The sequence below is a fragment of the Echinops telfairi genome, unplaced genomic scaffold, assembly GCF_000313985.2.
Source record: "Echinops telfairi isolate 266 unplaced genomic scaffold, ASM31398v2 ScPeMD7_7463;HRSCAF=8501, whole genome shotgun sequence".
Lineage (NCBI taxonomy): Eukaryota > Metazoa > Chordata > Mammalia > Afrosoricida > Tenrecidae > Echinops > Echinops telfairi.
In genome coordinates, this window is record NW_022111363.1 from 4,494,096 (window position 1) to 4,507,886 (window position 13,791).

A 13,791-nucleotide genomic window follows, 5' to 3' on the forward strand; every position below is an offset into this window, starting at 1 on the left:
AACAGTGTGACCTGGTGAAACAAACTCCAAATGCACTATGAGTCGACGTTTTTGTCCATTTGGGAGGTTGATGGACATCCAGAACAAAGTTTGTCATCAATTGATATTTCTTTTTTGAAATGACAAAACCACTCACAACAGTCTCTGCGGCACTTTTCCCGAGCAGGAAACAAAATGTTAAAGCTGCATGCAGTTATCCCAAAAAAACAAGGTTTCAGTGAAACTGCTTTTATGAAAAAATTCACTGAGACCAAAGATAACCTTCCCAGGCGATGCCACTGAGTGCACTAACTCAGAGCGAGTTGCTGGATGCTCACCTTTCGGGAAAATGCATTACTATGAAAGCTCCGATCCTCCAGCACAATTGCAGAGTTTTTTGTTTTTTGGTGAGGGCGTGTACTCATATATTGCCAAGAATGTGGTGAAATTAGAACCTGTATCCATTTCTGATGAAAGTGCAAAGTGGTACAGTGTGATGAGTCCCCAAAAACCTAAAAGTAGAACTGCCCTATGCCAGCAAGCCCCCTGCTAGGTATCTCCTAAAAAGACTTGCAAGCAGTGTCTCAAAAAGAAACTTGTACACTAGTGTTTATTACAACACAATAGCCCAAAGTGAACACAACCCATATGCCCACCAGCAGTGGAATGGATAACAAAATGTGGTACAGCCAATACATCGGAATACCGTTCAGCCAGTAAGAGAAATGAAGTCTTGAACCAAGCTACAATGTGGATGGAACTAGACGACATTATGCCGGGTGTGAAATAAGCCAGTCACAAGAGGACAGAGAATGTATGACCTCACTCATATAAAAGACACACAGTGTATATTAATTACACTGGGCCAGTCAGCTGCCCTTTGCACCTCTTTACAGTGTTAAAAAGGAAGGAAGTCACTTTGAAGATAAAGATGCACCAAGACATGATATTTTCAATCACCTTTGTACTTGCAAAAGTAGGACAATGAACGACGAAGCCTGAACCAGGATTGATGCATTTGAATTGTGTCAGTGAGGACACTGAATATTACCTGGACTGCCAACAAAAGAACACGTGTGTGGGAAGAGGTTCAGCTAAAATGCTCCTTTGGCCATTTTGTGATTCTGCAGACTCAGTGCAAAAGCAGTAAATCTGATGGCAGCCCTTCAGGTCAGGCAGGAGAGGAGCATCTTGCTGTAGCAGGCTCTCGCTAGAGCTATTTCGGGAGAGGTGGAGCTTTGGGATGCTTCTCATGTTGCTTTAGGATCGTGGCTGTGCCTCGGGACAGGCCAGTGTTGCTCACAGCTTCCTGCCAGAACAGGCTTCACTTGAACCACGGAGTTAATTTACTGCCCTTGGTCTGCAGTCTGGTTCCTGGCTCAGGCCTGAGATCTTGTGTAAGGTGGAGAAAGCACACACTAGACACGGCGGGCAAGCTCTCGTCATCTGGATTTTCTGACAAGAAAGCCGGCCATGGTTACAGGTGGTTACAGCTTTCAGCCCGTCTCTGGCATCAGTGCTTACATAAATGAATTCGGCCAGCCGGGACAGACCTGTGGAAAGTTCACCCTCTGCCCAGGGAGCCAACCTGGGAAAGCTTCCTGCGGTTACCCAGAGACCTGTATCTGCAGACTCGACTACCTTCCTATCTTGACCAACCGAGCAAACGACTTAACCTCACCTTAAGGGAAACAAACAAACAAACAAACAAATGTTAACTTAGTTGTAGGGCTGAAGCTGACCTATCTCAAGAGGGTTAACTTGTAAGCATTAACCTTAAAGCTGAATTCGCCAAGTTTATCTGTCTCACCCGAGATTTCCTACCGTGGAACAGTGCCCCCGGTGAAGCTTTCAGTTTGCTCGGTGGGAGGTTGGTGTTGCTCACGGGAGACCCTGCACTGCCAAGGGGAAGAGCTCTCAGGACCACCTCTATACCTTACCAAGGTAGTTTTTAGGGCACTTGCTGAAGTCAGGTTTAGGTAGAGTGAAGAAGTTTCAGAAAAAACAGCTTCTGTGCTCTTTCAAAGTTTAATAATGAGAAACCACTTGTAGTCAATAAAGGGCCTGGGAGACAAAAGGATATATATCAAAGTTATTTTTAAAAATTTAATTTTCTCCAAATTTCCACATGTATATTTAGAGCTGTCTTTTTGTGGTAATAGATCAGCATACAAAGAGTGCTTACTAGGAATCCATATAACAAACAAAAGGTTTCAGACAAACAAACAAGTACCGTATATACTGGAGTATAAGCCGCCCTGAATATCAGCCGAGGCATTTACCACAAAAACGGCATTTAAATTGTGGTGAAAAATTTGGCTTATATTCAAGTATATACCGTACACAAACAAAAACTGGGAAACCACCTTTTTATTATATTGAAAAATTCACATGCACACATACAATGAAGTACTTAATATGAAGACGTTAAAGAGACAGGTCTATGGTAATACATAATACTATTCTATAGTACTTTTGTGTAAAAATGTCGAAGAATAAAGAGGAAAAACACAAACAAACAAAGGTACAATTGTATAGTGACAATCCAGAAGTGCATGTATCGTCCAGTTTGCTAACCACGTGCAGCATACTGAAATGTGGCTAGAGTAACTGAGTAATTTTTATTTGAATTTTATTTGAATTGAAAAATGAAGCCATGCACATTTAGCAAAACCAGTGAAAGCGTGACATTTTTGATAAGTTGGAATAAATAGATAATTCGAGTTAATTTCAAAATTTTAAATTATATAAGCAGTTCATCTTATATTTGTGTTGTACAATATGGCTACAAAGAAATATATAATATAAGCTAGAAAACGTTGGAAAGAGGAAAACCTGGAGCTGTCTTCTTACCGACACTCAGCTATTTAAAATGTTTATAATGAACATGTATTGCCTTTTAAGTACAGTGTCAGGAAAGAGTGACGATAAAAGAAAAGACATCATGCTACAAAAAAGAGTACAGGGATTAAAAAAAACAAAAAACAGAGACCACACCAAGTAGGGAGCATGCCAAAATAAAAATGAATGATTCACGTTTTAGGTATGTAAAATTATTGTTCCCAGTTTTAAATGATTGGGCAGTGGATAGAAGAATTGTCATTCATAAATAAAAAATAGTAATATGATTTCTGTTTAATTTGTTGTTTCTATTATTTTCCTAATGGGTTTTGGGGGGTTGGTTTGTTTGTGAGGGAGGGAGGGAGGTCCAGATAATTGCCGTGGCAGGTGAACTTTAGGTTTCGGTTCTTGGCCACTTCTTTGCTTCTCAGTTTTATGGCGTTTCTGTAACTGCAGAGACATTATGAACCAACTCACGGACCCTCTGTCTCTCACGTACTTAATATTTTCAATTTACTGTCATTATCTATTGCCCACTTTTTCCCCTTGATGATGTTAATTAAATAAAATCTGTGTGTCTCTCCTGCTCCCACCACCCCTGTTTAAGCTCTCCTGTCAGCAGTGTCGGAGCCGTGGTGCTGTAGTGGGTCCGCTCTCATGGGAGAAAGATGTGGCGAGTACTCCGGTCAGATGGCGGCCGGCAGCCCACAGGCAGTTCTACCCTGTCCTGTAGGTACCCTGTCCGTCGGCCTTGGCCTGACTGCAGTGTGTTTAGTAATTCTGCTTACCGTCATCGGGAGTGATAAAGGAGGAGTCACTCGTTTCTCTTCCTGTGGTATCAGCCTGTCATTTGTGTCACTGTCTGTCACTTTCCTGCCTTTGCACCAGGTTATGGAGACAGATCGGATGATTTATCTGGTGACGGAATATGCTAGTGGCGGGGAGATATTTGGTAAGTACATTTATTGCACTCTTTTAACAGCACACACCGTGGTGACTTAAAGATAGCTGCTGTTCAGTGCCTCTGCTGTGTGGACAGCTGTCACTGGACACTGCCCTCCAGGGCTATCATTTTTATCAACAAAGTAATTTTTAAAACTTTGTTTTCGTTCACCTAGGAAAATCTCTCCACCACCTTCCTGCTTCCTTAGCAAAGGTTTTTCGCCTTTTTTGAATCAGGTATTGAAAGTCGGGATTAACCATCCCTTATGAGCCCAGGGGCTTTCCTAGTGCCGGCGCTGATGGCGGTTGCCAGGTGTCACAGCACGCCCACCAATGTGTGGCCTTCTCTTGACTTTCCCAGAAGCTGCCCTTCATTTTTGGCAACTATTTTATTGGATGGGGATGGGGGTCTTGTTCTGGTTGAAGTTGGGATGATAAGAAATTTTAATAAGTATTCATCACTTTCAAAGTAGAATCCTCCGATAAATAAGTGACTGGCCAGTTGTGATGGCAAGACTTGTAAAAACTCTCCCCAGCAATCGTATGCCTTCTGTTTCAAAGCTAATGAGGATAGAATTAAAATTGTAATCAGAATGTAAGGAAGGTACTGTTTTAAAGAAATCGAACTATTGAAAAGTTTGGAGACGAATACTGAATTTAAGAAGCTGTAGTAATCTTTTAGGGCTGTGGTTCTCAACCTTCCTAATGCCGCGACCCTTTAATACAACTCCTCATGTTGTGGTACCCCCACCACCACCATAAAATGATTTTCGTTGCTACTTCATAACTGTAATTTTGCTACTGTTATGAATCGGGCAACCACTGTGAAAGGGTTGTTCGACCCTCAAAGGGGTCTCGACCCACAGGTTGAGAACTGCTGCTTTAGGGTGTGTGCTGTGTATATGCTAATGGCTTGCCCTAGAGATGATGATGTTGTAGGTACCCTTTTCCCACCTCAGAGCTCATGTTCTAGAGAAAGAGACTGTCATAAAAATAAACATATTACTCTGAGCAAAACAAAAACCGACCCTGGTGGTGATTGTACAACTCTTCTTGATGTGACCGAATTGGTGAATTGTATGATGGGTGAACCATGTGCCAATAAAAGTGCTGGGAAGAAAAAAAGCAAAGCTGAAAAGCTAACCAACCAAAGCTCCACAGACTGGTGTCCCTCGACTGATTCCGATCCACAGTACTTTCCAGATGGCCGAGCTATGCTCCGAGGGCTTTCCGAAGCGGAGCTCGGCCTTTCTGCTGACATGCCTCTGGGCAGGTTGGAACCTCCAATTTTTGGTCAGTAGTTGAATGCGAAACTGCGTGTGCCTCTATTGAGCTCGCATTTGGGAATTTTCAAAATATGTATAGGTGAAAGCAGTAATGTAGGTGGCAGTGTGCATACCTTTTGGAGGGGACCAGCGGCGTCTCTCTGGGGGGCTTGGCTATATGGAAATTCATGAGCCAGTAAATGTGATTCATAGATTCGGTAGGGAACATTTGTTACTGGAGGAATAAACTCTGGCTGGAAATGCCAGGCAGATGTTAGGATTAAAAAACAAAAAATTCCCTGCTATGGAGTCAATTCCAACTCATAGCAAGCCTGTAGGACAGGATGGAGTTGTTCCTGTGGGTTTCCCAGACTGTAACTCTTTATGGGAGTGGAAACCCTCCTCTTTCTCCCCAGGAGCAGCTAGTTGTTTTGAACTGCTGACCTCATGGTTAGCAACAAAGCATGTAACCACTACGCCACCAGGGCTCCGTAGATGTCAGAATGGAACTGCCACCATTCACATACAAATTCACCCCAAAGCAGACAGGCAATCTTAATTACGTAAACAACTTTTAAAAATAAGCTTGGCTCTGTAAAGCACAATTATTTATCAAATTCTTGAGCTACTTTTGGTCTGTGTTATGTCTTATGACTGGGAGAAAAGTGATCTTGTCATCTAGTGTTTATAACCATCAAAGAAACCACCACGATCAGATGAACCTATCCTGTTCTTTAAAGAAAGAAGAGTTTTCGAAGAGCTGGACAGATAACAATCCCATGATCTTGTCCTCTGAGAGAATGTAGCCTACGGATGCGGAAACAGAATAGTGCTTCTGATGCATAGTGTGTGTGTTATGGAAGAAATACTCCTGACTGAACAGGGAAACAGGGGTCGCATACGCTGATTTTCAAGAACACCTTGAAAGGGGCATCTATGAAAGATGAAAACCAAAGCACCACCACCACCACCGACTAACCAGACTCGCTGCCGTCTGGCTCATCAAAGAGAAACGGATGCTTTAGGCATTCCGATGGGTATCTGCCATCTATTTGCCTATTTACCTGAAAGACGTTTGGAAATGGTTCTGCCCAGGCTGGGTTTCTTAGTCTGTAAAAGTAAGGCTTCTGAATTCCCCCGGCCACCTGTGGAGGTTAATGAGCTCTGTGGACCCGTAACCTGTGCGTCCTTGTCACTGTCACACAAGGAGTGAGTGGGCAACGGTCTCGCAGCATGCTGGGAGGGCAGGAGAGTGCGTCCGTTAAACTGGTGAATCCGGTCACCCTCACCCCCCCGTGGCAATCCTCCGGAAAGTATCCCAAGGGTGACTAGCCAAGAAAGACACATGCACTCAAGAGCCTCTGTGAAAACGGCTAAGGAAGCCAGGAGCCCTTGGCCTTTGAACTAAGATGGCTCCATCCGAGCCTCCTTTCCAGGGTAGCACTTCAGACTCCTGAAGGCAGACCACAGTGGACAGCTTTCTTCCCAGGAAGGAGGGGGCATCCGAGTTTCTCACCCTGTCCCCATCTACAGATTGCCTTCTCCCCCCAGCCCCCACGAGAAGTGTGGGCTTGCCACACTCAATACTGGAGTCCTGCTACCACTGCCACCGTTGCAGGCAGTGATTCCATGCCAGGAGCAACAAGCTCAGAAGACCCACTTTGCCCCTTTTCCTCTATTGCTTAGCTCCTAGGGCAGGGTTGTTAAATAGCGATAAGCTTGCCACAGTCCCCATCCTACCCCAGAGCTCTGGCTAGAGAATTTGCCTGGAGGAGAAATCGGCCATAAAACTGGTAGCGCCTAATCTCTACCTTAAAAAAATGACTTCATTTGCAAAGGTGAGTGCTGTTTTATGAGTCCTGGTAGCTTAGTGAGTAGGCTGCTGGCCATAGGCAGCAGTTGAAACGCACCTTTATCTCTGCAGGAGAGAGCTGAGGCTTCCTGCTCCAGTAGAGATCGATACCCTTGGACATGCACCAACGCAGCCATGCTCCTCTCTACAGGGTCACGATGAGTCAGAATTGACTCTGTGGCGGTGAGTGAGTGCAGGTCTCCAACTCACTTTTAAGAACAGTGAAGTTGTGGTTAAAGGCAATTCAGAGAATATTCAATTACAGGTGAAACTGTAGGCTGATCACTTTGTATGAGAGAACCAGACAATAAGCCACTGGAAGAGCCCTTACTGCCTCAGGTCAAAACTATAACACCGACCTCATACACCAGTCAGTAAAAGGATTCAGAAGTGGATTGGATTCATTTTTAGTATAACTTAGGCCACAGAACTTTGTTGAAAACAGTAGACCAGTCAGTTGACAATTAGGAACTTAAGAGCTGGGTATATTCTGGGAAAGAAAGGAAGAGTATTCTACGAGAACCACTGTCATTCCAGGGTGACTGTGGTAAACCCAAAGCCGTGCCTCCCTAAGAAAGAACTCCGCTCTGGGTAAGGCTAGGGGAGCGCTGGATTTCAGTAAGATAATCCAACCAGTGCCTACATCAACAAGAAGGCACCCCTACCCAGAGCTGCTACAGTATGAGTGGCTTCAAAAAGCCTGCCTTACTAAGAGCTTGACCCTGGAACAGCAGAGCCAATGCACTAAACTCCAAATCAGTGACACGAGAAGCTTATGAAGTAAGCGGGGGAACCACCAGCTACACAGGCCGTCTTGATGGAGCCCCACTGATAATCAGGACACATGGCATCTATACTTTGACGCTGGACCCCAAACGGTAGTACTTACCATCATTCAAGCCACAGGATAAAAGCAAGCTGCAAATGCCCACTCGAGCCATCAGATACAAGAAGCCTAACCTTCATGATGGCCAGGCTGTCTCCCTTGATGTCTTAATGACTTTCCAGGCCAAGTTGTCCAGACAGCCCACCAGCTTGTTTCCAGAGTGAAGGGCACTACCCCCTGGGGGCGCTGGAGTGATCCTGGGCCTGGGCAGAGCCTGCCCTTTAACCTGGGTTTATGGATATAAACAAACGTTTAGAATACAAAAGTGTTTTAACTGCCAGTGACGCTGAATACTTGTCTGAAAAGCGAGCATAGGTCAAATAAGTTTGTGAATCTATGATGTGTGATCACATACTATATATTTGTTTTTGAGCAATATCGAGTTATAAAAATTCTTACAGAGGCTGGAGTGAGGAACAAGGCAGATAGGGTGTGAAGCTAACTACAAAAAGGGAGTAAGTACGTCTTAAGTTATAGTCTCTTTTATCTTTTAATTCCCGTTTTACAGAAACTTCTTGAAGCTCTATCTCCCCCAGGCTTTTTTATTAAATAATCAATTTACAATGATTAAAAAGTAATTCAGATACATCAGAAAATATAGTGCATATTTCACATTCACTAGGGGTGAAAAGAGACAATATTAATCACTCCAAACAGTTTATTCCCATTAGACAATAACTCTCTATCTCTCCTCTTGTCAAGCCCCGCTAAGCTCTGGTCTACTTTTTGCTTCGGTGCCTTTGTCTATTCTATATATTTCATGCAAATGGATTCATATCAAATATGTCCCTTTGTCTTTGACTTACTTCACTCGGCATAGTGTTTTCAAGGTGCGCCCAGGTTGTAGAACTTGTCAGCACTCTATTTCTCCTCATGACGAAGCAATATGCACTGTCAATGAGATACCACATTTTGCTCATCCAGTCATTTGACATTTAGGTGGTTTCCATCTTGTGGCTTTTGTAAACAGTCCTGCAAATGAACATGGGTACACAGGTGTCTGTTTTATGTTCCTGCTTTCAATTCTTTTGGATATGTACCTAGAAATGGAATTGTTGGATTGTATGACAATTCTATGTTTAACCTTTGAAGATGCTCCAAACTGTTTTCTTTCTTCTTTTATTTTTAAATACTTTTATTGGGGGCTCTTACATCACAATCCATGCACTCCTCCAGTGTGTCAAGCACATTTGCACATGTGCCGCCATTGAAGCTCTCTTGTATGTTATCTCAAATGACAAAATTTACACACAAAATTATAGAAGCGGTACAGAAACAGGAGCGTATGGCTCACCCACTTGGATTAAAAAGAAGGCAACAGAAATTACCTGTGAGAGAAGCCAGGTGTCGAATTTTATCAGAAATGGGCTGGAAAGCAGCCGGGGCAATGAGCAGGATCACAGAACTAAAAGAACTCATGAGTGAAGAAGTAAAGCGTGACCATAGTGTGGCATCAATAGAGAGAGAGATGATGACAAACAAACAATGGAAATCTTGGAGTTGAGAAGTACAGTAACTTTGGTGGGGGGGGGATCACTCGAGGGGCTCAGCAGTAGATCTGAACTGGTAAGAGAGGCATTAAGCAAATGGCAAGGTAAATTGATATGTAAGCGAAAGAAGATTTAAAAGAGTCATGAAAACTTAAGATGTGGGACTCCGTTAGCATGCTGGCACATGCGGGACTGCTCATGGGAGGAATAGAGGACACCAGAAATTAAGAAGCAAACTAAGGACGTTTGGTAATCGCTTGCTATCTGTTTGACCCCTTACCAGAAATTTGTGATAAAGATTTAGCCTTTTCCAGAAACATTGATAAAAATGGTAACCCTTCCTAGAAACTTAAAAACTCATAATAGAGAGTTCTGGGTAAAGTTATCCTAAGAATTTTAAAATAGCAGAGAGAAAATACCCAATTATAAAGAATTTTATAAGTCCCAGCTAGCCACAACTAGCATGCAGACACACCACCTTGATGAACTAAAGTTCTGCTTTTAGAGTGCTCACCGTCTGCTGCTTAGGTGAATGCCAACAGCCATGTTGACTGTCCTTTTTGGAAAGTCTCCTGTTTGCACTATTTGTAAACTGATCAAAATTGCATGGGGAGGAGCTTCTCTCCTCAGAGAGATGACTTCCTGTTTGCAAAGTGTTTTCATTCACCAGACTCTTAATGCTAAAGGACTCATGACTCAGATTTTTCTTTTGACAGATTCAGAAAGTAGCCCAGAGATAACTGAAAGAAAGAATGGCTGACAGGTTGCAACATTTAATAATTTTAAAAAATGAATGACACATTCAGAAAGCTCAACCAAGTGGAGTGAGCACCCAGAGGTCAGCAAACAGATACATTAAAAGCCAGGAGTCTTGAGAGCAGCAAGAAAGAGACCAGCATTCCTCCCTTACCAGAGAACCAGCCCTCAGTGAGATGCTCAGCCCACTTCTCAGAAACAGTGGAGCCCAGAAGGAGATGGGATCATTGTTTTCAAGGAAAAGACTCTTTATAGCATGAAAATCCCAGATTCAGCAAAGCTATCTTTCATCAATGAAGGTGAAATCTAAACTTACCAAGTAAACAAAAACTGAGAGGCTATGTTGTTAGGAGACCCAACTTATAAGAAATATTAAAAAGAAGTCCTTTAAATTGAAAGCAAGAAGTTCCAGACAGCAGTTCTAATAACAATAAGTGTAAATATACAAGATAATTGAAATGCATTTTCCTTCTCAAGTGCTTTTAAGAGCATTTATATAAAATGGTATGTATTTAAAATAGTGTTGACCCTGTCCCATAGAGAAATATATGTGCAATGGATTTGTTGATGACGGCCCCAAAGAAGTGGGTGGGAGCAAATCTATGCTACCAGAGGTGGTAAAGGAACAATTATAACAATATATTGCTAGGTGTGCAGTATTGATGTGGGTAATATATGTAACAACAATCCATAAAAAGAAAGGAATAGGTCTGTAGAGGAGTCGTGTTTCTGTATATCACAGAATTAAGCTCATGTCAACCAGAAGTTGAGTTCAGTAAAAAGTACGCTGCCAACCCTAGATGCCCTTCTCTGCTGGTGAGGGTCGCTGTGAGTCAGAATTAAGTTGTATACATCGTATGCATGCACACACTGAAGGTCACACAGGCGTCATCTGTTCTGATCTCCAGAGCTAGTGCACACAGCTCTTCATGGCTCCGTGGCGGTTCTCATACGAGCCAGCGTGGACGTGCTGCGTGCCAGGTGGTGGTGGTGTTTTGTGCCGGGATAACGTTTAGAGTAAACGTGCCGCGGGGGAGCACACTGTTTACTGTGGTCTCAGAACCGACTGCCATGGAGGCAACCATGACCCATATCAACCCTACCCGACCCGACGGTGGCCTTGGGTTAGCAGCCCGATCTGGAACCCACCATGCCACCAGGGCTCTGTTCCTAACACTAGACTAGGCAATGTAGACACCCTTTGATTCCGGGAAGCAATGGTGTGGGGGTGCTAGCCACTGTTGGGGTTGATTCAAGAAATCCTAAACTTCTCTCTGCAAGCATCGTCAGGAGGAAACAGTGGCATTTGCTACTACCCAATGGCTTCAAAAAACCCAGGAAAGCCAGGTCAGTTATATATACCTGGAACTATGTGACAGAAGCAGGTTTTTACCATGATCACAGCAAGAGATTAGGTTTTCACAATGATCACAGTATACAGCTGGTATTCTAAGAAGACGGGGTTCCAAATGCATGATCATTGGTAAATGATCTATACCTACATTTTCTCAGGGGCCATTAGACCACCAGCCCCTAAAGCAGAGGTTCTCAACCTGTGGGTCATGACCCCTTTGGGGGTCGAACGACCCTTTCACAGGGTTGCTCGATTTCTAACAGTAACAAAATTGCAGTTATGAAGTAGCAACGAAAATAATTTTATGGTTGGGGGGGTCACCATAACAGGAGGAACTGTCTTAAAGGGTTGCAGCATTAGGAAGGTTTAGAACCATTGCCCTAAAGCTTTATGTGCCCTTGTTTATCTAAAGTCGGAGATGCTTCCACGTCTGGCCTCCCCAGATCACCGGCCCGGAGGCCTCTAAATGGGGTGCTTCCTGCCTGGCTACTTATCTTGATGGCCTTGCTAGCCTCTTTCCTGAGTTGCTAGCCTCTTTCCTGAGTCAGGACATCCCTGCTGTTTAGCTTAAAAGGAATTTTTACTGCAAAGGAGAGAGCTATTACATGTTGGATTTTTAACAAACTAAAACTTAAATTATGCTATTACTTTGGTCAACAGCAGGCTAACTTTGGCTTAGTTCGTAGTTAATTTTCTATGATCCATTCAGCTGTTGGCTCCAGCGCTGGTCTTTCCGCGGAACATAGATTTTTATCTGTTTGCTTGACACCTGCTCCGGGCCATCTCATAAGCACCTCGGTCTTAACATTTGCAACACCGAACCTTGGATTTCCGTTCACAACTTTCCCTGTGCCTCGGTTTTCCCTGGCTTCATAACGACAACTTCCCCCAGCTGCTCAGACAGAACAGTTGCTCTTACATCAGGTTTGATTTCCCTTTTCCTCTCCTACCTCACCCCAAACCCTTTAGTCAGTCTTCACGATTGTACCTTGACCGTGCATGTGGAGCGTGCTCATTCATCACCACCCCAACCGCTCCCCATGGCTGGAAGCCATGGTCCTTCTCACCAGTCTTCCCGAAGCTCCCCGGCTCCCCACTGCAGTGACAGCAATTCTTGTGAAATACACATAAAACCTTACCATTCAGCCGCTTCCGCTGCGCTGCGATCCTGCCCAGATGAAAAATAATCTAAAGTTCTCCTGGCGGCTGATCCGCCTCCGGCCACCTCTCTGACCTCAGCTCTTAGTCTTCGTCCCCTTCTCGCATCAACATCCGTTTCTTGTTCGGTGTGCTCTTCCGTCTGTTTCCACTCGCAGGCCTTCATGTTTAATTCTCCTACTGAGCGCTCTTCACCCAGATAGCCGCCCAGCTTGCTTCTTTGGTTCTTTGAGGCTCTTTGCAAATGGGACTGCCTGGAGAAGTCTCTGCTCGCTACGAAACCCGAAGCTCTGAGCCCCTCCACTGGTTTACTGTCCTGTCCCCTTCCTGGCTTTATTTCTCGTTTGGGGGTTTATCCCCAGCTGACATATATTCATTCACTGGTTGATTGGCTTCCCTCCCTAAAAATTCAGGGTCAGGAGTGTGAAAGGATTTGCCTTTTTTGGGTCCCTTCTACACTTACGCTGTGTAAACCCGCGTGGAAAGACGACGTGAGTGGAAGAGTATCACTGAACTCTCTCTGTGTCTAACAAATTAGCACTCAGTAATGTTACTTCCTTGGGTCGCAGTAAGGATCCCTGATGGTGCGGTGACTTAAGTACAGGGCTGCTAACTACAAAAGGTGGTGGCTCGAGCCTGCTGGCCACCGTAGGAGAAAGAGGAGGCCATCTCAGAAACCCTCTAGGGTGGTGGTTCTCAACCTGTGGGTCGTGACTCCTTTGGGGGGGTCAAACGACCCTTTCACAGGGGTTGTCCGATTCATAACAGTAGCAAATTACAGTGATGAAGAAGCAATGAAAATAATGTTATGGTTGGGGGTCATTACAACATGAGGAACTGTATGAAAGGGTCATGGCATTGGGAAGGCTGAGAACCACTGCTCTAGGGGCTTCATCAGTCCGAATTTATTCTATGGCATTTGCTTTCATTTTGGGGGCTTTGGGGGTATATTTGTGTTAGACAATGAAAGAAAACTAACAATTATCTTACTAAGAAAATTCAATAATTTTCCTTAAAGCCCCAAACATTTTGTTAAATGAATTTTTTACCCGGAGGAGAAGTACCTTTTAACTTTATGGGTAGCTGTTTAGAAAACGAGGTAATATGCTGAGGTAGTTTATTGTGCCAGCCTGGCTGATAAACACAAGTGGGATTAACTGAAGGGCAGAGAGATAAATGGCTTGGTGAGCCTTGCCTTTCTTGTCTCTCGCTCTGTGATCATCGGACCAGTGTGCGGCTGCCTTGCTTGTTCTGTGCCTCAATTTGAA

The 13,791-nt window shown here is 44.0% G+C and overlaps 1 protein-coding gene across 3 annotated transcripts in view; it reads left to right on the plus strand.

Annotated features, from left to right (window-relative positions):
* SIK3 (SIK family kinase 3) overlaps positions 1-13,791 on the plus strand; it is a 124,452-nt gene that overhangs the window by 3,074 nt on the left and 107,587 nt on the right. For all 3 annotated transcript variants that reach the window (XM_030888381.2, XM_045283638.1, XM_004712797.3), the window contains exon 2: positions 3,709-3,772. In XM_030888381.2, the coding sequence (XP_030744241.1) occupies positions 3,709-3,772 (64 nt within the window). The remainder of the gene's footprint in view (positions 1-3,708; positions 3,773-13,791) is intronic.